Source organism: Pagrus major, chromosome 11 (genome assembly GCF_040436345.1).
Source record: "Pagrus major chromosome 11, Pma_NU_1.0".
NCBI lineage: Eukaryota > Metazoa > Chordata > Actinopteri > Spariformes > Sparidae > Pagrus > Pagrus major.
This window is the reverse complement of record NC_133225.1, coordinates 67,520-89,825: the sequence shown is the minus strand read 5'-3', so window position 1 is coordinate 89,825 and position 22,306 is coordinate 67,520. Positions and strand designations below refer to the sequence as shown.

General features: G+C 43.5%; 2 protein-coding genes across 4 annotated transcripts; one reads left to right on the top strand and one right to left on the bottom strand.

The window, feature by feature from the left end:
* Positions 1-5,038: 5,038 nt before the first annotated feature.
* LOC141004930 (ELAV-like protein 1) lies at positions 5,039-11,355 on the bottom strand. 2 transcript variants are annotated; one of them, XM_073476643.1, is made up of 8 exons: positions 11,196-11,355; positions 10,567-10,628; positions 10,413-10,481; positions 10,131-10,296; positions 7,052-7,155; positions 6,432-6,585; positions 6,096-6,321; positions 5,039-5,965 (listed from the first exon to the last, which is right to left on the bottom strand). In XM_073476643.1, exons 2-8 carry the CDS (start codon positions 10,600-10,602, stop codon positions 5,647-5,649), a joined length of 1,074 nt encoding a protein of 357 aa, XP_073332744.1. In that variant the 5' UTR covers positions 10,603-10,628; positions 11,196-11,355; the 3' UTR covers positions 5,039-5,646. The 2 variants fall into 2 exon arrangements, with proteins under 2 accessions (XP_073332744.1, XP_073332745.1); XM_073476644.1 differs by lacking the exons at positions 7,052-7,155; positions 10,413-10,481; positions 10,567-10,628; positions 11,196-11,355 and having other exon boundaries at positions 10,131-10,220.
* Positions 11,356-13,747: 2,392 nt separating this feature from the next.
* Positions 13,748-21,993, top strand: stx6 (syntaxin 6). Of its 2 annotated transcripts, XR_012179824.1 has the most exons (9): positions 13,760-13,949; positions 15,544-15,713; positions 15,794-15,888; positions 16,075-16,134; positions 16,324-16,452; positions 16,596-16,702; positions 17,053-17,147; positions 17,340-18,187; positions 19,989-21,392. XR_012179824.1 is itself a non-coding variant. In XM_073476137.1 (8 exons), the coding sequence occupies exons 1-8, from the start codon at positions 13,915-13,917 to the stop codon at positions 20,063-20,065; spliced, it is 768 nt and encodes a 255-aa protein (XP_073332238.1). In that variant the 5' UTR covers positions 13,748-13,914; the 3' UTR covers positions 20,066-21,993. The 2 variants fall into 2 exon arrangements, 1 of the variants encoding a protein (XP_073332238.1); XM_073476137.1 differs by lacking the exon at positions 17,340-18,187 and having other exon boundaries at positions 13,748-13,949; positions 19,989-21,993.
* Positions 21,994-22,306: the final 313 nt, after the last annotated feature.

Genomic DNA, 22,306 nt, shown 5'->3' with positions numbered 1-22,306 from the left:
CACGCGGGGAGCCGGCGGGCTGCTAACAGCACGGCTACGTCATTTCCTGGACTGGGTGCATGATGGGAGATGTAGGAGCGAGGTCCTGGTAACACAGAGAGGACTGGTTGTACTGGGACAGAGAGGATGAGTGGACTGGTTGTACTGGGACAGAGAGGCGTAGTGGACTGGTTATATTGGGACAGAGAGGCATAGTGGACTGGTTATACTGGGACAGAGAGGATGAGTGGACTGGTTATAGTGGGACAGAGAGGATGAGTGGACTGGTTATAATGGGACAGAGAGGCGTAGTGGACTGGTTATACTGGGACAGAGAGGCGTAGTGGACTGGTTATAATGGGACAGAGAGGCGTAGTGGACTGGTTATAATGGGACAGAGAGGATGAGTGGACTGGTTGTACTGGGACAGAGAGGCGTAGTGGACTGGTTATACTGGGACAGAGAGGATGAGTGGACTGGTTGTACTGGGACAGAGAGGATGAGTGGACTGGTTGTACTGGGACAGAGAGGATGAGTGGACTGGTTATACTGGGACAGAGAGGATGAGTGGACTGGTTATAATGGGACAGAGAGGATGAGTGGACTGGTTGTACTGGGACAGAGAGGATGAGTGGACTGGTTATACTGGGACAGAGAGGCGTAGTGGACTGGTTATATTGGGACAGAGAGGCGTAGTGGACTGGTTATACTGGGACAGAGAGGATGAGTGGACTGGTTGTACTGGGACAGAGAGGCGTAGTGGACTGGTTATACTGGGACAGAGAGGCGTAGTGGACTGGTTATAATGGGACAGAGAGGATGAGTGGACTGGTTATATTGGGACAGAGAGGCATAGTGGACTGGTTATAATGGGACAGAGAGGATGAGTGGACTGGTTGTACTGGGACAGAGAGGATGAGTGGACTGGTTATAATGGGACAGAGAGGCGTAGTGGACTGGTTATACTGGGACAGAGAGGCGTAGTGGACTGGTTATAATGGGACAGAGAGGATGAGTGGACTGGTTATATTGGGACAGAGAGGCATAGTGGACTGGTTATAATGGGACAGAGAGGATGAGTGGACTGGTTATAATGGGACAGAGAGGCGTAGTGGACTGGTTGTACTGGGACAGAGAGGGCGAGTGGACTGGTTATACTGGGACAGAGAGGCGTAGTGGACTGGTTATAATGGGACAGAGAGGATGAGTGGACTGGTTATAATGGGACAGAGAGGCGTAGTGGACTGGTTGTACTGGGACAGAGAGGGCGAGTGGACTGGTTATACTGGGACAGAGAGGCGTAGTGGACTGGTTATAATGGGACAGAGAGGCATAGTGGACTGGTTGTACTGGGACAGAGAGGACGAGTGGACTGGTTGTACTGGGACAGAGAGGATGAGTGGACTGGTTATACTGGGACAGAGAGGCGTAGTGGACTGGTTATACTGGGACAGAGAGGCATAGTGGACTGGTTATACTGGGACAGAGAGGCATAGTGGACTGGTTATATTGGGACAGAGAGGCGTAGTGGACTGGTTATAATGGGACAGAGAGGCGTAGTGGACTGGTTATAATGGGACAGAGAGGATGAGTGGACTGGTTGTACTGGGACAGAGAGGATGAGTGGACTGGTTATACTGGGACAGAGAGGATGAGTGGACTGGTTGTACTGGGACAGAGAGGATGAGTGGACTGGTTATAATGGGACAGAGAGGCGTAGTGGACTGGTTATAATGGGACAGAGAGGCGTAGTGGACTGGTTGTACTGGGACAGAGAGGATGAGTGGACTGGTTGTACTGGGACAGAGAGGATGAGTGGACTGGTTATACTGGGACAGAGAGGCGTAGTGGACTGGTTATAATGGGACAGAGAGGATGAGTGGACTGGTTATACTGGGACAGAGAGGCGTAGTGGACTGGTTATAATGGGACAGAGAGGATGAGTGGACTGGTTATACTGGGACAGAGAGGCGTAGTGGACTGGTTATACTGGGACAGAGAGGCGTAGTGGACTGGTTATAATGGGACAGAGAGGCGTAGTGGACTGGTTGTACTGGGACAGAGAGGATGAGTGGACTGGTTGTACTGGGACAGAGAGGATGAGTGGACTGGTTATACTGGGACAGAGAGGCGTAGTGGACTGGTTATAATGGGACAGAGAGGATGAGTGGACTGGTTATACTGGGACAGAGAGGCGTAGTGGACTGGTTATAATGGGACAGAGAGGATGAGTGGACTGGTTATACTGGGACAGAGAGGCGTAGTGGACTGGTTATAATGGGACAGAGAGGATGAGTGGACTGGTTATACTGGGACAGAGAGGATGAGTGGACTGGTTGTACTGGGACAGAGAGGATGAGTGGACTGGTTATACTGGGACAGAGAGGCGTAGTGGACTGGTTATAATGGGACAGAGAGGCGTAGTGGACTGGTTGTACTGGGACAGAGAGGATGAGTGGACTGGTTGTACTGGGACAGAGAGGATGAGTGGACTGGTTGTACTGGGACAGAGAGGCGTAGTGGACTGGTTGTACTGGGACAGAGAGGCGTAGTGGACTGGTTATACTGGGACAGAGAGGCGTAGTGGACTGGTTATACTGGGACAGAGAGGCATAGTGGACTGGTTATATTGGGACAGAGAGGCGTAGTGGACTGGTTATAATGGGACAGAGAGGCGTAGTGGACTGGTTATAATGGGACAGAGAGGCATAGTGGACTGGTTGTACTGGGACAGAGAGGCATAGTGGACTGGTTATATTGGGACAGAGAGGCGTAGTGGACTGGTTATAATGGGACAGAGAGGCGTAGTGGACTGGTTATAATGGGACAGAGAGGCGTAGTGGACTGGTTATAATGGGACAGAGAGGCATAGTGGACTGGTTGTACTGGGACAGAGAGGATGAGTGGACTGGTTATACTGGGACAGAGAGGCGTAGTGGACTGGTTATACTGGGACAGAGAGGCGTAGTGGACTGGTTATAATGGGACAGAGAGGATGAGTGGACTGGTTATAATGGGACAGAGAGGATGAGTGGACTGGTTATACGGGGACAGAGAGGATGAGTGGACTGGTTATAATGGGACAGAGAGGCGTAGTGGACTGGTTGTACTGGGACAGAGAGGCGTAGTGGACTGGTTATACTGGGACAGAGAGGACGAGTGGACTGGTTATATTGGGACAGAGAGGATGAGTGGACTGGTTATATTGGGACAGAGAGGCGTAGTGGACTGGTTATATTGGGACAGAGAGGATGAGTGGACTGGTTATATTGGGACAGAGAGGCGTAGTGGACTGGTTATATTGGGACAGAGAGGCATAGTGGACTGGTTATATTGGGACAGAGAGGCGTAGTGGACTGGTTATATTGGGACAGAGAGGCGTAGTGGACTGGTTATATTGGGACAGAGAGGCGTAGTGGACTGGTTATATTGGGACAGAGAGGCATAGTGGACTGGTTATATTGGGACAGAGAGGCGTAGTGGACTGGTTATATTGGGACAGAGAGGCGTAGTGGACTGGTTATATTGGGACAGAGAGGATGAGTGGACTGGTTATAATGGGACAGAGAGGCGTAGTGGACTGGTTATACTGGGACAGAGAGGCATAGTGGACTGGTTATAATGGGACAGAGAGGACGAGTGGACTGGTTATAATGGGACAGAGAGGCATAGTGGACTGGTTGTACTGGGACAGAGAGGACGAGTGGACTGGTTGTACTGGGACAGAGAGGATGAGTGGACTGGTTGTACTGGGACAGAGAGGATGAGTGGACTGGTTATACTGGGACAGAGAGGCGTAGTGGACTGGTTATATTGGGACAGAGAGGCGTAGTGGACTGGTTATACTGGGACAGAGAGGCATAGTGGACTGGTTGTACTGGGACAGAGAGGATGAGTGGACTGGTTGTACTGGGACAGAGAGGATGAGTGGACTGGTTATACTGGGACAGAGAGGCGTAGTGGACTGGTTATAATGGGACAGAGAGGATGAGTGGACTGGTTATAATGGGACAGAGAGGATGAGTGGACTGGTTATACTGGGACAGAGAGGATGAGTGGACTGGTTATAATGGGACAGAGAGGATGAGTGGACTGGTTATACTGGGACAGAGAGGATGAGTGGACTGGTTATAATGGGACAGAGAGGCGTAGTGGACTGGTTATAATGGGACAGAGAGGATGAGTGGACTGGTTATAATGGGACAGAGAGGCGTAGTGGACTGGTTATAATGGGACAGAGAGGATGAGTGGACTGGTTATAATGGGACAGAGAGGATGAGTGGACTGGTTATAATGGGACAGAGAGGATGAGTGGACTGGTTATAATGGGACAGAGAGGATGAGTGGACTGGTTATAATGGGACAGAGAGGATGAGTGGACTGGTTATACTGGGACAGAGAGGCGTAGTGGACTGGTTATAATGGGACAGAGAGGATGAGTGGACTGGTTATAATGGGACAGAGAGGATGAGTGGACTGGTTATATCCGGTCCAGTTTTTTGTGGTTTTAGATGACTGGTGGTTCTTGTATCAGCACTAAATGTATGACATTAAAAATTATTTCTGACTGAAGAATCAGAAATTTCATGGAACATTATTGAGTTGCAGCAGAAGTGATAAATCTCAGATCACATGACCCAGATGAGGAAATACTGTTGGATCATTACTGAGTCTGAACGCCGATAATTCATGTAAAAATCACTGCAGCTTGTTTTTAATGGACATAAATGTCAGTGACGAGGATCTGTGAAGAATGATGTCATCAGTTAATCAAACTCACAGATTCATGGACCGCCATCTTTAAAACTTAACAAAATATTAAAATTAATCAAAAAATATTTGTCTGTCTGGACTTGTTTATGCTACTAAATTAAATGTTTTTTCTTTGCGAATTTTTTGTGATTTAGTCAAAATTTCTTCTCATTTATTTTTTAAACCAGATTGTTTTCAGTCAGTCAGTCTGTTTTTCTGTCAGAATCTATCCATTATATTTGCTCATTTTAATGTCGGTCCTTAATATTTCTCAGTAAACTCTGAAAGAAACAAAAGTAAACAGTAGTTTTCCATAAACAGATTTATTATTGAACAACCAGTTCAACATCACAATCAGCTGCAATTCAGAAACTAAATACAAATGAAAAAAAGGTCAGTACACAAAAAGGTTCTGTACGTCAGGAAGCCGTTTAAAAAAAATAAAATCTCTGTTCAAAAAGAAACTGCAAGCCCCGCCTCCTCTTTGCCGCTTGGCTGAGAAAGCTATCAGTCACTGAACATCAGAGAGTTTAACTCCAGACTTTTGTTTTACGTAATCCAAATCTGTGACATAAGCTTTATTAATTATACATGTGATATATGTTGATGACGTCTGCAGGAGAACAAACTGCTTCGCTATGTTTAAAACAAACAAACTACAGCGACTCCACATGTTTCTGTTGTTTCAAACATCTGAACCACAATCCAAACTCTGCTGATGTCATCAACGTAAACAAGTGATGTCATACAGCCTGAAAGAAACTGAGCATGCTGGGAAAAAAATAAACTTACATCAACACAAACGCGAAAACATTTTCCTGAAACTGTTCGGCTCGACTGACTGCTACAAAAAAACAACAAAAACTTGTCTCGTTTCCTCATTAGAGACTCAACGCTCCCTTCCTGCTCTGCTCTCTACTTGTGTCCCTTGCTGGTCTTGAAGGAGACCTGCAGGACTTTGTCTCCCAGTCGGTACCCATTCAGGCTGTGGATCGCCATGGCGGCCTCCTCGTAGTTCGTCATGGTAACGAAGCCAAAACCTTTACACTTGTTGGTATTGAAGTCTCGGATCACCTTCACGTTGACGACGGCGCCGAACGGCCCGAACATCTGCCACAGGATGGCCTCGTCCGCGTCCTGACCCAGATTATAGATAAAGATGCACCAACCGCTGGACGAGTTCCCCGAGACCCCCCCCCCACTGCCCATGTGGTCAACGCTCATTGGAGAAAACCTGGAGGGAAACAGGAAGTATCATGAAAGTTACTGAGCATTATCTCAGTAATCTGATTACTTTGGTTACAGGAAACAGTAATCTGTTACAGGAGGTTCTGCCTTTGGACAACACAGACAGATGATCGTACCTGAACCTCTGGGCCTGGTGATGGACGGGTCCTCCGAAGCGCCGTGATTGGCCGTGGTACATCTGTGACATCATCTGGGAGTTCCGGGCCTGATTCGGGTTGGCAGCAAACTTCACTGTGATTGGCTCAGAGCTGCCCGGGGGCGTGTGCCCATTCAGGTGTTTGACAGCGTCTTCGGCCTCAGACCGCTTATCAAACCGGATGAAGGCCACGCCCCGCGACAGACCTAGACAGTCAATAAGATTAAAGAAGAGAGGGGAGTGTAAAGGTCTGAAGGGCTGTGATTCGTCACATGACCGTGTGATGTCACGACTATGTCACATGACAAGGTGTTACCAGATGCCTGGTCCACGAGCACTCTGGAGTTGATGATGTTGCCGTAGCGACTGAACATGTCCTCCAGGTCCTGCTGACTTAGCGTCCGCGGCAGCCCACTGATGTATAGATTAGCATCTTTGATCATGTCGGAACTCGGCCGCGCGAACGACACCTGCAGGGAGGAAACAGGAAGTGTCTCAGTCTGTTGTCAGAACAACCAGAAAGGATTGAAATGAACAACAACAATCAACAAAATAAAATTACATCAAGTCTGTAAATAAAATCCAGAATATTTCAAATGTGTGAACGACAAACAACCGGAACCGTCCCAAATGAAAAATAAACAAAATGACAAAATAAAAGCATCCAAACAGGCTCAGATCAATAGGCACTTTTGTCAAAAAATAAAAGCAGAAATTTAAGAAAATAAAAGCTCGGCACAGTGTCACACAGATTTGGTGTCAACATGTGTCGATATTAAAAACAGGCTGAGAATATTTTACCAACATGACAGCAGAGTTTTAAAATACCTTCATCCATCAGACAGTTTGCAGGTGAGAGCGCCCTCTACTGTCCAGGGAACATAACACATCTATCAGTTGAGACAGGAAAATCAAAGAGCACCTGTTGCACATTACCTTGATAGTTTTAGACTGTAGCCTCAGGCCATTGAGGGTACTGATAGCCCTCTCTGCATCACTAGGGTTAACAAAGTTAACAAAGCCGTAACCTAAACTGTGGCCTAGAGAAACACAAAAAAAAACAACAAAATAAAATAACAAAACTGTCTGTTACAGCTGCCACACTGTGGGTTACATCACAGACTGAATACAGACAATAAAACTCGTCATACAGTGTCAACATCAGACTCTGAACAAACCCAGAAAACCTTAAACCCTGAATACTGTGTCAGAGTGAGACCTCTCAACATTAAGTGTTCAGTGACAAATCAGAAAGCTGCAGTTACATTGAACTGACGAATCAGAGGTGAGGAATGAATTTGTTTTACTGGAGAAAAACAAGTCCAACAACAACTTATACCTGCTATATCCTGTTGTCCTGTAGCCCTGCTGTCCTTTACCCCCCCCGTCCTGTAGCCCTGCTGTTCTTTACCCCCCCCGTCCTGTAGCCCTGCTGTTCTTTACCCCCCCGTCCTGTAGCCCTGCTGTCCTTTACCCCCCCGTCCTATAGCCCTGCTGTCCTTTACCCCCCCGTCCTATAGCCCTGCTCTCCTTTACCCCCCCGTCCTATAGGCCTGCTCTCCTTTACCCCCCCGTCCTATAGTCCTGCTCTCCTTTACCCCCCCGTCCTATAGTCCTGCTCTCCTTAACCCCCCCGTCCTATAGCACTGCTGTCATTTACCCCCCCGTCCTATAGCACTGCTGTCATTTACCCCCCCGTCCTTTAGCCCTGCTGTAATTTACCCCCCCCACCCCCATGTCCAGATGTTCTATATACCCACTGTGCTGTATCCTGTAGTCCTTTATCTCTGCCGTCGATCAGCCACAACATTAAAACCATTGACAGGAAAAAGCATTATAATGTTGTTACAATGCAATGTTAGGCTAGGAAACATTGTGTCCTGGCATCGAGTGGTGTAGCGATGACGTATTTTTGTAGCTAACTGAAGTTAGCCTCACCCTGGATCCCTCTGTGAGATTATTGAATTGGATTTTATTGAACACCACTTTACGATTTTTTAAGCATAAATTAAATGTGTAGCAGTAAAAAGCTAATGCTAGGCTACAAACAGACGACATCATGGTCACATGACATAAACGTCTCCACCACTGAGCGTCTTACTGCACAATTACTCTCCAGGTTTTCTATAAACTGATCAATGTAAAGTTGTAAAGTCAGAGTTAGAACAGTTTGTAACTAAAGTGGGCCTATAAAGACGGACTAGTGAGTAGATGAGTCGCCGTGTTCGCTGTGAGGACGTTTAATGTCCCCGACAACCTCTGTAGATGGATTTTATATGTTCAGCCTGTGGTAACCACACATCTTATTTCACACATTTAACTGAAAACACATTCAACAGACTCATAGACTTTGAGACGAGGGGACAGGAAGTGCTAACATGCTAACTGATTTCTGGGTTTTAGGGCTCATTACTACAGAACACTATTCATGTGGAAACTACACACACCACCCACCCAAACACCACTGCAGATCATGTACATCCTTACCAATGGCAACCCCCAGCATCTGGAGGTATCCTGCGGTGCCTGGCACCTCAGGATACCTCCAGTGGATCCTTTGAGTCCTGTGGGTTGCGAGGTGCTGCCCCCATGGGTCAGACTTGTTAACCCAGACCAGGTTGACATCTTGAGCCCTTTGTCGCATTCCTTGGGTCATTCCTGAGCAGCTATGGCCGTCTGTCAGGGCACATAGTCCTGCAGCCACTCCAGTGTAGGTACATGTGAGAGGGGGTGTACATGATCAGCATCTGTGTTTGGGTTGGTGATGCATGTCAAGTAGCATCCACATGACCCAACGTTTCCCAGACAAACATTGCATTGCAACACGATGATAAAAGTCATTCACTTCACCCATCTGTGGTTTTAATGTTGTGGCTGATCAGTGTCTATTACACTGACAGGAGCACTCCCTCTGAGGAAAAAAATGTGTGCAGAAAATTTGGAGTAAATTTGTTCAGTCGACAGTTTTCTTGACTTGTTCAGAACAAATAATCTTCAAACATTAATCATTAAAACTTTACAGACATTTTCAAACCTGAAAAATAAAATAAAAACGGTGAACACATTTAAACCATTTGTACATTTTTGTTAAATTCAGTTAAACACAGTTCATCTCAGGTTCGCCGATACGTTTACTTTATCTTACATTAATTTAATATCTTACAATATATACATAGATATAAGCAGCTATACTGTATATATGTATTAGTAATTAAAAGACCACTGTCAGCAGGACACATTTAAAATTTAAATAAATTAAATTTATAATTTCTGTTTGATTTACATAAGAAATAAATGAATAAATAAATAAATAAATAAGCATTCAGTTTTCCTGTATGATGAATATATATCCATATTGCTGAACCTGAGTTTAATGAATTACCATGAAATACCTGTTAAACACTGAGTCATTAAACCTGGTGTGAAAAATAAAAAATATTACAACAGTGCAGAAAGAAAAATATTCAGTTCAGACAGAAAACACAGAATTATCCTTTTTTTTAAAAACAAAACAGAGTTTTAAAAACAAAAAATAATTAAAAACCAAAATCAGATGATCCGCAGTTAAATAAAAAAATACCCGAAAACATAAAAAAAAACTTCAGGGGAAAAAAAAAAAGCTGCTGGAAAGAAAAAACACAGGAAATACTGCACACAGTACAACTACTGATATTACTACTACAAGTACTACAGCAGCTAAGATTACTACGCATACTATGACGTAGACTATGAAGTTCACTTGCAGTATTAGTACTGTAGTTCAAGAACTCAAGCTTTACAGTAGTTCTAGTCATACTCACTATATTACAGTATTACTGTAGTATTTGTATGAACTAGCCTTAGTAGTACTACAGTATTGGTGTGTTTGCACAGTATTACTGCAGTAGTACTGAGGCCTGTAAACATACATATGAAGTTTTCATAGCTCAGAGCATTACTCTGCAGTCAGCAGCAGTACTACAGTAGTACTGTGGTAGTGCTACAGCAGTACTGCAGTAGTATTGTGGTGAGTTACCTGCCACTTTGTCCCGGATGAGTTTAGCGGACTCAACGTCTCCGACGCTGCTGAACAGACTCCGCAGCTCGTCCTGACTCATGCTCTGTGGCAGGTAGTTCACAATCAGGTTCGTCCGCGCATCGTCGTCCTCCATCATCTGCTCGTACCCGTTATCGTACAACTCCTGAGTCAACACAAACACAAACACACACACACCTGTGTCACATCACCAGCACACCTGGAGTCACACCCACACAACATATTTGATGGCTGATCAGCCAATCAAAGGGCAGACGTCACCTTTCCAGCAGCTCCTTTCACGTGTTGGCTGTCTCTGACATCACTCTGAGACGACTGAACCTCACACACCTGTCACACACACACATTACTGTACACAGGTACTGTAGTCATGACTCAGTTATTGATCTGGTCAGGAAGTTATTGATCAACTCACCTTCAGGTACCTGATATGTCCTCGTCTTAGCGCCATGGAAACGACTCAGGTGCTTCACTGGTCTGAAAGAAACGAGGTGTCACTTTACTCGTATTCTCATTACTCGCAGGGTTGGGTCAGATTACATGTAATCATATTACAATGAAAATATTTGTAATTAGATTACAGTAATAGAGATGAACCAATCAATCGTTTTTCAGTTCTGATACGATTCAGATTCCTGAATCTGAAGATGGTGACAGAGCTCTCTTTTAATAACTATTTCTTTAATATTAGTGTCATTAGTAGTCACAGTAATGTGACCCAGCCCTGATATTGATCACTGATTACAGGGTCGCTTCTGAAACGTTTCTCACGGATACTGAATCGGTACTGAACCGCGTCTGATCCGGAACAAAGCCGGACGCAGGGTGTAAACCTGCTGACTTAAGTGGACCTATGAGCTGCAGTTTGTGTTCACTTCGAATAAAATTATTTAAAAAATGATCGATACTGAGCTAAAAACCGACAACATCAGTAAGTGTTAGCCACATGTTAGCACCGTGCTCACACAAAGAGGCTAAGCAGCTAACGGCGCTGTGCGAGGCCAATGCCACGAGCTAACGGCTAACAGACGTCATATATCTTACCTGTAACCGTGACGGACAGGTGTGTGACAGTCTGCAATCTCACTTATATCGATCTCCGGGCGAATGTTGTGCTGATGCTAAGCTAACAAATCGTTTTTTAAACAGCAGATTAGCTTTTAGCTGACGACTGCTCTCCGCGCCACACAAAGGAAGCGAACTGACGCTGTTTCGCAAAGTGTCGCGAGATCGCAGCTGCGTCTTCTTCTGTAACGTTACAGGATGAAAGAGCAACTGATTACCGCCACCTGCTGGACAAACAGAGTGTTTACTTAAACCTGTGTTGAAAATAGAGAAATGATTTGTAAAAGTGATCTGATTTCTACACTTTTACTGTTTGTTTGTTTGCTTGTGCTGCTGTGTCAAACTGAATCTCCCCTACAGGTGATCAATAAATGTTCTGATCAGTTTACAAAATGCAAAGTGAACGAACAAAATAAAAATCTAAATCAAATCAATACTTGGTGTTACGACCCTCTGCCTTCACGCCAGCATCAGTTCTTATAGGTGCACCTGCAGACAGTCAGGGGGTTTGTAGGATTATAGTCAGTGTGTGATCGACCAGTTACACCAAACAGCTGCTAATGATCATCAATGTAACATGTAGGTTGAAACACAGTGATTAACACAGAAACAGCTGTAGGAGGCTTAACACTGGGCGAGGAACAGCCAAACTCTGCTGCCAAGGTGAGGTTGTGGAAGACAGTTTCATGTCCCAGGTCATACACCATGGCAAGACTGAGCACAGCAACAAGACACAAGGCAGTTATACTGCATCAGCAAGGTCTCTACCAGACAAAGATTCAGAGCAGACTGGGGTTTCAACATGTGCTGTTCAAGACCTTTTGAAGAAGCACAAAGAAACGGGCAGCGTTGAGGATCGTAGACGCAGTGGTCGGCCAAGGAAACTTGGTGCAGCAGATGAAAAACACATCAAGCTCATTTCCCTTCGAAATCAGAAGATGTCCAGCAGTGCCATCAGCTCAGAACGGGCAGAAACCAGTGACACCATCTACTGTCCGGAGAAGTCTGGCCAGAAGTGGTCTTCATGGAAGAGTTGCAGCCAAAAAGCCAGACCTCCGACATGGAAACAAGGCCAAGAGACTCAACTATGCACGAAAACTTAAGAACTGGGGTGCAGAACAATGGCAGCAGGTGCTCTGGACTGATGAGTCAAAACGTGAAATATTTGGCTGTAGCAGAAGGCAGTTTGTTCGCCAAGGCTGGAGAGCGGTACAATAATGAGTGTCTGCAGGCAACACTGAAGCTTGGTGGAGGTTTCTTGCAAGTTTGGGGCTGCATTTCTGCAGACTCAACATCATGGTGTCTGTCTGGGACTACATGAAGAGGCAGAAGGATGTGAGGAAGCCTACATCCACAGAAGATCTGTGGTTAGTTCTCCAAGATGTTGGGAACAACCTACCAGCCGAGTTCCTTCAAAAACTGTGTGCAAGTGAAACTAGAAGAACTGATGCTGGTCACACCAAATATTGATTTGATTTAGATTTCTCTTCTGTTCATTCACTGCATTTTGTTAATTGATGAAAATAAACTCTTAACACTTCCATTTTTGAAGCATTCTTAGTTTATAGCATTTTCTCACACCTGCCTAAAACATATGCACAGTGCTGTATATAATGTATAGATGTATATAATGTATAGATGTATATAATGTATAGATGTATATAATGTAGATGGTATAATGTACATAATGTATGGATGTATATAATGTGTAGATGTTTATAATGTGTATAATGTATATAAAGTATATATGTATATAATGTATAGATGTGTAGATATATAGTGTGTATACTGTATAGATGTAAATGATGTATAGATATATATAGTGTGTATAATGTATAGATGTATATAATGTATAGATGTATAGATGTACATAATGTATGGATGTGTATAATGTATATATGTATATAATGTATAGATGTATATATGTATATAGTGTGTATACTGTATATAGTGTGTATACTGTACATGATGTATAGATGTATATAATGTGTATAATGTATGTATATAGTGTGTATAATGTATATAGTGTGTATACTGTATATATGTATAGATGTACATAATGTATAGATGTATATAGTGTGTATACTGTATATACTGTATATATGTATATAATGTATAGATGTACATAATGTATAGATGTATATAGTGTGTATACTGTATATACTGTATATATGTATATAATGTATAGATGTACATAATGTATAGATGTATATATGTATATAGTGTGTATACTGTATATAGTGTGTATACTGTACATGATGTATAGATGTATATAATGTACATAATGTATAGATGTACATAATGTAAATAATGTATAGATGTGTTGTAGATCAGTAGTAGCCTGAAGTCAGACACAGATCAGCTGATCAGCTGACTCATCATCAACATCTTCGAACCTAATTATTAACTTTTATTATTAAATGACTACGCCTGGTCTTATTTTCATGTTTTTTCATCATCATTTCATATTTTTTAATTTATTTACTTGCTTGTTTTTGGTGACGAATGTGTGACGTCACCGGGTCGTTTCCGCTGCGGAGGCCGCCGCTGCATGTAAACAAAGCGGCAGCAGGGCTGATGGAGATAAACTCGGTTTAATCCGAGTTATAGTGAATAAAGTTCAGATCGTTAAACGGATCCGGTGCTGATCAGGATTACCGTGATGGAGCGCCGCTGTGACTGAACCGGAACCAGCAACATGTCCATGGAAGACCCGTTCTTCGTCGTCAAGGGGTCAGAAGTGTTTAAACCGTGCTAACCAAGCCAATGCTAATAGGGGCTACCGGCTAGTGTTAGCCTGCGGAGAGCTGATGGCTAATCGATAATCAATGAAGCCACAGCGACAAGAACCAGTTTGATTTGAGGTTAAACAGCAGACAGACAGGCAGCTAGCTCACCGCTAAGCTAACAGCGAGCCTGCCACTGTGCTAACGTGTGCTAACGTTAGCTAACAGTGTGTAATGATTGAGTTAGCATGTTAGCATGTTGCTTTGATCTTAGCATCAGGTCTGTAAACAGGAGTCAAAGTCAGTTTGTTGTTGTTGTTATTATTATTATTATTAACATGTTTATTATCTGTGAATGATAAACATGTTTATATTTGTTAAAATTCATATCTTCGTTCAGCAGCACGTGCTCCTGTTTATCATTAAATGAGTCATTAATCAGACACATGGCAGCTTAAAGGACTCATTCAGTCTTATTGATCGGAGCCTGTGTGTGTGTGTGTGTGTGTGTGTGTGTGTGTGTGTGTGTGTGTGTGTGTGTGTGTGTCAGTCATCCTGTCAAAGATGGAGGATAAAACTAATTAAAATGTAGATTATTTTTGAAAGCTGGACTGGTACAACATGGTCATCTATAGTCATATTTTAAATGTTTTTTTTTTTTGTTTTTTTTAATGTAACTCTGTTGAAATTGAACAATCTTTGTTATTAACTTTATTAAAACTGTTGAAGTGAACATTAGGGCCCGGCCTGGTCCATCCCATCCTCTTGGTGAAAAGTTCTGGTGAAACTCTAGCTGGATTATTTGGAAGCGAGAGCGTCACAGAACAGTATGAAGTTAACGGAAAGGTTTCTGTTCCTGCCCGGCTGTCTTCAGTGTCCTGTCCCCATCGTGGGCGAGGTGATGGTGTCATGTTATGTAAGCGAGACTAGATAAACTGAAAACGGGTCAGGTGAGAGCGGTCTGCCTATGTGAGACTAGATATGACTTGAGTGCCACACTCGTCAGCCTCCAGTAAAATCAGCTGTTGCAACATTTAACGTTACAACAGGGCCACGAAGATTTAACATCAGCCCGTATTTTGTGACCCTCACCAGAGTAATGTGTGGACGGTATTTCATGGAGTGGAGAATCACCTCTGATGTAACGTTAGTCTGTTAGTCTACATTGAGAAACGTGACATTAATTAAAGTCTGTGTAGCTGCTGCATATCTAACGTTAACGCACAGCAGTTACTAAAGTCTGTCAGTTTGTTCACTTTAGAATAAGAGGATTTAGATATTTTCAGCAGAAGTGGCCTCAGATGATGATGATTGACTCAGCGTTACCTCCATGCAAGATGGTGACATCACCCGCGGTCGGTGGAGCCATCGGCAACTATCAGAGCCAAGTTCAGACGATAACTGAAAGTCCTACCTGCGCCGATTAATCGCCTCTGTTCTGTATATTGCACTGATTAAGTACTGGTCATTTACTTTGACTAGAAAAGTGTCTCAAGTGATTCTTGGTAAAATCAGCAGTTTGAGGCTCAATCAGCTCGCTTCAATAATTCTGAACAACAGACTTGGAGTCAGCTGTTAATATGTTGTCTGTTTGTTAACAGTGAAGTCCAGAAGGCAGTGAATGCAGCGCAGAGTCTCCATCACAGATGGAGCGAGCTGTTGCAGGAGGGGGGTGGCGCCTCCAAGGAGGAGATGGACTGGACGACCAATGAGCTGAGGAACAGCCTGCGCTCCATTGAGTGGGACCTGGAGGACCTGGATGAGACGATCAATATCCTTTATAAGCGACAACGTGTTTGAACTCTGAGTTAAACTTTTACAGATCAGCGTGTTCCTTAACTGTCAGTGAACGCATCGTTGAATCCAACCCAAAGAAGTTCAACCTGGACACAGCTGAGCTGACGAAGAGGAAGGCCTTCATCACCTGCACCAGACAGACGGTCAAGGTACGCATTATTTATAACAGCAGGTAACACTCACCTGTCACCTGCTCAGGTGAAGAGACCATACCCCAGTGTCATGACTCAGCTACTGGCCAATTTGATTGAAAATGATGTGACTGGCTGAGGTGAATCTGAAGACTGGTTTGATCTGATTGGCTGCTGACTGAGCAGACTTTATTTGTCTTGAAGGAAATGAAGGAGAAGATGTCGAGTCCAACGTCTGCCTCGGTGGACAGAAAGAACAAACAGGTAACTCACCTGAACTCAGGTGATCCGTCCTCTGATTCAACAAATAAGATTTCCCGGGAGGTCCCAGGTGGTCCTGGAGGTCCCAGGGGGTCCTGGAGGTTATAGTAATGGCCGCCTAGGTACCTGTGTGGATGTAAAGCTGCTGCTGAAGCATAATGTCTGAGTGTGTTTTTGTGTTGTGATGTTCAGGCTCTGCTTGGTGAGCACAGTGCTCAGGGTCCGATCTGGCAGCCCGGTCCTGATAAATACAGCCGACTGGACCGACAACTGCAGAATGCCAACTCACAATTTATAGAGGAACAGCAGGTCCAGCAGCAGGTACAGTAACACCCGTCCAATAAAACAGCCAATCACAGAGCTCAGAGATATGAGAATATTTTGGATACGAAGGAAAAAAGTCATGAAATTGTTGGATTTAAATATAATGTGTGTGTGTGTGTGTGTGTGTGTGTTTGTATCAGCTGATAGCGGAACAGCAGGATGAACAGCTGGAGCTCGTGTCGGGAACAATCGGAGTCCTGAAGAACATGTCAGAAAGGATCGGCATGGAGCTGGACGAACAGGCCGTGTAAAGATCCACCATATTCAGTTTTAGTTATCACTGAGAAGTTCAGTCCTTAGAGCAGATTTACATCAGTCCTGGACCGATCACTCAGATATCAGATAAAACAGATGCAGTTTTAGCAGCAGCACAAGATTAACATGAACTCCATAAAGTTAAAAGTGTATAAAAAAGTTAAAATACCCACTAGCAGTGGTAACAAAAAAACCTTAGTGTTGTACAAATACTGCAGATTTAATGCAAATATACTGTAAAATGATGGTGCAGTTATGGATCAGATGCGTGGAAATTGTTGAGAAACCATAACCCTAAAAACAGGTTGTGATTTGTTGATTAATTTTGTGTTTTTCCTGCAGGATGTTGGACGACTTCAGTCATGAGGTGGACAACACTCAGTCCCGACTGGACAACGTCATGAAGAAACTGGCCAAAGTGTCTCACATGACCAGCGGTAATCTGTTTTTAGTGGAGTAGAGACAGAAATACAACACCTTTCTGTTAGACCAGATTTATGTTCAGTGCTGCCTGCCTATTCTAACTGTATTGATCAGGTATCAGAAACAGCAGGTTACTTAAAATAATAACAGGCCAATATTAGAGTCAGGCTGTGTTCTGATTGGATGAAGCTCCCTGATCCCACCAGGCACAACGGCGTCGTGTTCCAGAGCTGATCACAGCTGTTCTAGCCGACATTCGGGGTTCCTCCGGCTGCGTCACGGCGCCTTGCAGCAGCATCTCTCCGCTCTTCTCCGTGGAGAATACACACCAAGTCTCTTTTTGACCGGGGCGGACAGCAGCCACATCAAGCTGCACATAGCACATCGAGCCAGACAGGAAGTCAGACACAGGAACGGCATAGTGCATCAGTTCAAAATAAAACACCCTGTGCAGACTGAGGATCCACAGCACAACACAGTCACAAATAGTAACAATAAACACACTTAAATGAAAGGATGTAACGACATAATGTACTCAGACAGAAACAAACACAGTCTAAGCAAGTCGATAACATCAGGCTGACATGACGCTCAGCTTCTGAACCAGCCCAGTGAGACCTGAACCCACCTGGAGGACAGAACAAAACTGCGTCACACACGTGTCATCATGGCGACGTACCCGGTGGGATCAAGGTGTTACAGATAGTTATAGTTAGTAAGAGTTATAGGGCGGAAGTCATTAAGGCTCGCTGCAGTGGAGTGTTTTGGCACCGGCATGATGGAGGTGGTTTTGAAGCACGCGGGGACAGCTGCTTGGGCTAGCGACAGGTTGAATATGGCAGTCCAGACCTCAGGCAGCTGCACAGCGCAGGCCCTGAGGACACGTCCTGGGACACCATCAGGACCAGCAGCCTTCCGTGCATTAACCCTGCTCAGTGCCGCAGCACGTCGGTGGGAGAGAGTGTGAGGGGTTGGTGGTCTGCAGGGAGCACAGCCTCGATGGCCACCTCCTTGTCCCTGTCAAAGCAGCCATAGAAGTGGTTAATCTCATCAGGTAAGGAAGCGTCGCTGGATGGAGAGGAGGTGTTGGTGGGTTTGTAGCCTGTGATGGCCTGGATGCCTTGCCACATGCGTCGGGGGTCAGAGTTGTTCTTGAAGGGTTCCTCGATCCTAAGCTTGTAGCTGTGCTTGGCCTTTTTGATGCCCTTCTTCAGGTTATCCCTGGATGAGCTATAGGCCCGAGCATCACCTGATCTGAAGGCGGTGTCACATGCTTTCAGCAGGAGTCGGACCTCTCCATGGCTTCTGATTAGGGAATGTGGTGATCCGTTTGAGGGCGGTAACACTGTTGATGTTGGAGTTGATACAGTCCAGAATGGAGGAGGCATATAGGTCGATGTCCGTGTGGGAGTCGAGGGTGGCCTGAGTGGCAAACATATTCCAGTCAGTGTTTTCAAAACGCTGCTGAAGTGCAGAGTCTGCTCCCTCTGGCCAAACTTTGACTGTCCTCACTGTGGGTTTAACACGTCTGATGAGTGGAGAGTATTTAGGCAGAAGGAACAGTGAGAGGTGGTCAGATTGACCTAGGTGGGGGAGGGGGACAGCTTTGTAGGCATCAGCCTTGTTTGTGTAGACATGGTCCAATGTCTTGTCTCCTCTGGTGGGGCAGGAGACATGTTGGTGAAATTTGGGTAGTACAGTCTTCCAAGTTGGAGTGATTGGAGTCACCCACAACAATAAAGGCTGCCTCGGGATGGAGAGTCTGTTGTTTGCTAATAGCAGTATGCAGTTCTTTCATTGCAATCTTAGCATTAGCATCCGGTGGAATATAAGCTGCAGTCACAACGGTAGATGTAAACTCTCTGGGCAGATAGAAAGGTCTACACTTAACCATGAGATACTCTCGGTTAGCTGAGCAGTGACTCCTGATGATGGTAGTGTCTGTGCACCAAGTTTAACCCTAACCCTAGCCTTGTCGGGTACGTCGCTGTTGAGCCAGGTTTCAGTGAAAATCATGATGTTGCAGTCCATAGTCCATTTGTGGGTGGTGATCCGCAGCCGCAGATCATCCATTTTGTTCGCCAGAGACCTAACATTGGCGAGGAAAAGGTTTGGTAGAGAGAGCTGATGAGGAGTTAGCTTTAGCCTAGCTTTTAGCCGTCCTCGCTTCCCCCGTCTTTGTTTACGATCTCGACGCCACCTGTGGTTATTTCCAGTCGGTAGAGCGGAGCTGGCTGGTCCCGCTGTTTTGGCAATCTCTGGGAGTTTGCCCATTAAGTTGTCGGAATTGTAGGAACCGATGTTCAAAAGTTCCTGTCGGCTGTACGATATATACGCTAAACTGTGTTTAGCGAAAAGACTAGAAACAAACAAGCAGATAACCAGTAATTCACAAAATCTGGAGAAACACAGGGCTTCGCGATCCGTGCGCGCCGCCATCTTGGGTCTTTAATGAAAGTGATAGTTATAGTTATAGTTAGTGATAGTGATAGTTATAGTTAGTGATCGATATAGATGGTGATAGTTATAGGTAGCGCATTTAGATAGCGATAGTTATAGTTGGTGGTAGTTATAGTTGGTGGTAGTTATAGTTAGTGATATTTATAGTTGGTGGTAGTTGTAGTTTATGGTAGTTATAGATAGTTATAGTTATAGTTAGTGATAGTCATAGTTATAGAAATTGATAGTTATAGTTGGTGATAGTTATAGTTAGTGCATTATAGATAGTTATAGTTAGTGATAGTTATAGCTAGTTATAGTTGGTGGTAGTTATAGTTGGTGGTAGTTATAGTTGGTGGTAGTTATAGTTATCGGTTGTTATATTTAGTTGAAAGTTGTTAATTGTGTTTCTGCAGATCGTCGTCAGTGGTGTGCTATCGGCGTGTTGCTCACCATCCTCTTCGTTGTCATCCTCCTCTTCTTCATCATCTGATTGATGCCTCTTCCTATCAGCACAGAACTTATCTTAATGCTGTGTCTGCTGAACTCTACTGAACTCTCCTGGACTCTGCTGAACTCTCCTGGACTCTGCTGAACTCTACTGAACTCTCCTGGACTCTCCTGGACTCTACTGAACTCTACTGAACTCTACTGGACTCTACTGGACTCTACTGAACTCTACTGAACTCTACTGGACTCTACTGAACTCTACTGAACTCTACTGGACTCTACTGGACTCTACTGGACTCTCCTAGACCTTACTGAAGTTTACTGGACTCTTTTGGACTCTTCTAGACTCTTGGACTCCCCTGGGCGTTCTCCTCCCTATGAGTGGGACTTTAAGGCACTTTTGGTTCTTTAAGTGTTTGACTGTTAAAAATATCGAAGACGTGGAAACATGTTTGATATTGTAATGTTTCATGTTTTATTTAAAGGGCTGAAAATAACCAGTTTAACTCCCATTAAACTTCAGTCTAATTTACTTAACACCAGTTTACCTCTAGATAAACTCCTTCTCATTTTTACTTTCAGTAACTTCAATCTAATTCCAGTTTGACTTCTGTGTGATTCTACATTGAAACCATTGAATACTGTTTTATAATTGGTTTAATTACAGTTTAAGCTCCAGTTAAGTGCAGGTTTTTCCATCCACTTTTATTATTCTAATCCATTAAACCCTGGTTTAGTTCAGGTTTAATCCTGCATTAGTTCAGGTTTAATCCTGGGTGTTTACTCTGAGGTTTGAGGAAATGATGTAAAACACTAAAATGTCCAGTTTCTGTTGTTTTTGTGATCTTTCTGTTTACACTAAGCGTTTGTTGTATTGAAGTGACTGATGTTTAATGTTTTATTTTTTTGTCGTTAGTTTCCTCCAACAGTTTATTTTGTTCATTTTATTTTATTTTCCTGTACCATATTGATCAATTTATTGATCAGTGGACTCTTATACTGTTAAACTGTCATTAAGACACAATTCCTGCTGCTCCTTTGCAATAAAAGCCTTTCTCTAGTGAACGTCTGGAAGGCTTTTAATGTGAAACAGCAGCAGGAAGCGAATACCCGAAGGTAAACGAGTGACGTAACTTATTCTTTCCTATAAATTAGTTGAAATCAGGTGAGCTGTAAGACAAAGCAGCCAATCACATCGTCCCCCACCATTATGTCTATGGTACGCATGGCAGTGAAATTTACACATCAGCAAGTGATGACGTGTTACAAGTTAAAATATTTCCTGTTACTATTCTACCAAATTAAAAGCACAGTGTTGTGAACTCTGACTGATGGAAATAACACTAATTGAATACATAAATTAACGATAACTTTCTTTTGTTTAATGTGTTTATTCTGTTGACATGATTTAACACTAACTCGTAAATCCATCCAGTAGTTTTCCATCAAAAGATTATTTTTTATTTTTCTTTGGATGAAAATGTCAATTTAATTTTTCATAAGATTTAATGAGTGTTTTCTCTTAACAGAGCAGTTTTTTTTTTATTCTGCTGATTTTCACAAATTAAGCAGAAAGCTTTTCTTCTTTTACATAAAACTGCAGATTTTTCAGTATTTCATTTAGTATATAATTGTAATTATTTAAACATTGTTCATAATGTTTCCTCACAGCTTTAATAATACTTAATTTAACAATAAATAATAATAAAAGTAATGATAACCTCTCTACATTTTAATGACACATCATGAATCGGACCAGCAGAACAGATCAGTGACTGAACAGCTGAATGAAGACCATAAACTGTTATTGATCAGTTTAACTAAACTGTCTTATTGATCAGTTTAATTAAACTGTCATATTGATGGATGAATGAAAAACATTTTCTGTCTTTATTCTATTTTTTGTCCACATAATGTTTTTTTGTGTCAGCAGGTAATTCTTATTTCAATAAACAGATTCAGAAAAGAAAATCCGACTGATCTTTAAAACCATTTCATGTCAGACCACCATATTTAGTATTGATAAGCATTATAGAAGTTATTAATTGAGAATTTGTGATATACTGTGACGTGTTTTGGGTTTTACTCATTATTCAGCATCTTTGATTTGACTGTTTTCATTGTAAATGTTGTAACTACAGTTTATATTCTGCAGTTCAAACATCTGATCACTTTTTGTTTCTGTGCACATCGACTGAGGAGGTTAGTGAAAACTGAGTTTGTTCAGTCAACTCATTTTTTTGTTACACAGAAAGAGGTAACTTAAACTCAGGGTCAGTTACTA

What these genes read in the sequence shown, in the direction of transcription:
- stx6 (XM_073476137.1), top strand. Translation starts at nt 13,915, where the DNA reads ATGTCCATGGAAGACCCGTTCTTCGTCGTCAAGGG. An exon ending in GGACCTGGATGAGACGATCA is followed by an intron (nt 15,714 to 15,793) that starts ATATCCTTTATA and finishes CTGTCAGTGAAC; the next exon opens with GCATCGTTGAATCCAACCCA. An exon ending in TGGACAGAAAGAACAAACAG is followed by an intron (nt 16,135 to 16,323) that starts GTAACTCACCTG and finishes TGTGATGTTCAG; the next exon opens with GCTCTGCTTGGTGAGCACAG.
- LOC141004930 (XM_073476643.1), bottom strand. Translation starts at nt 10,602, where the DNA reads ATGGCGCTAAGACGAGGACATATCAGGTACCTGAAG. An exon ending in CATCCGGGACAAAGTGGCAG is followed by an intron (nt 7,156 to 10,130) that starts GTAACTCACCAC and finishes GTGTTTCTCTAG; the next exon opens with GCCACAGTTTAGGTTACGGC. An exon ending in GCTCGTGGACCAGGCATCTG is followed by an intron (nt 6,322 to 6,431) that starts GTAACACCTTGT and finishes TTGACTGTCTAG; the next exon opens with GTCTGTCGCGGGGCGTGGCC.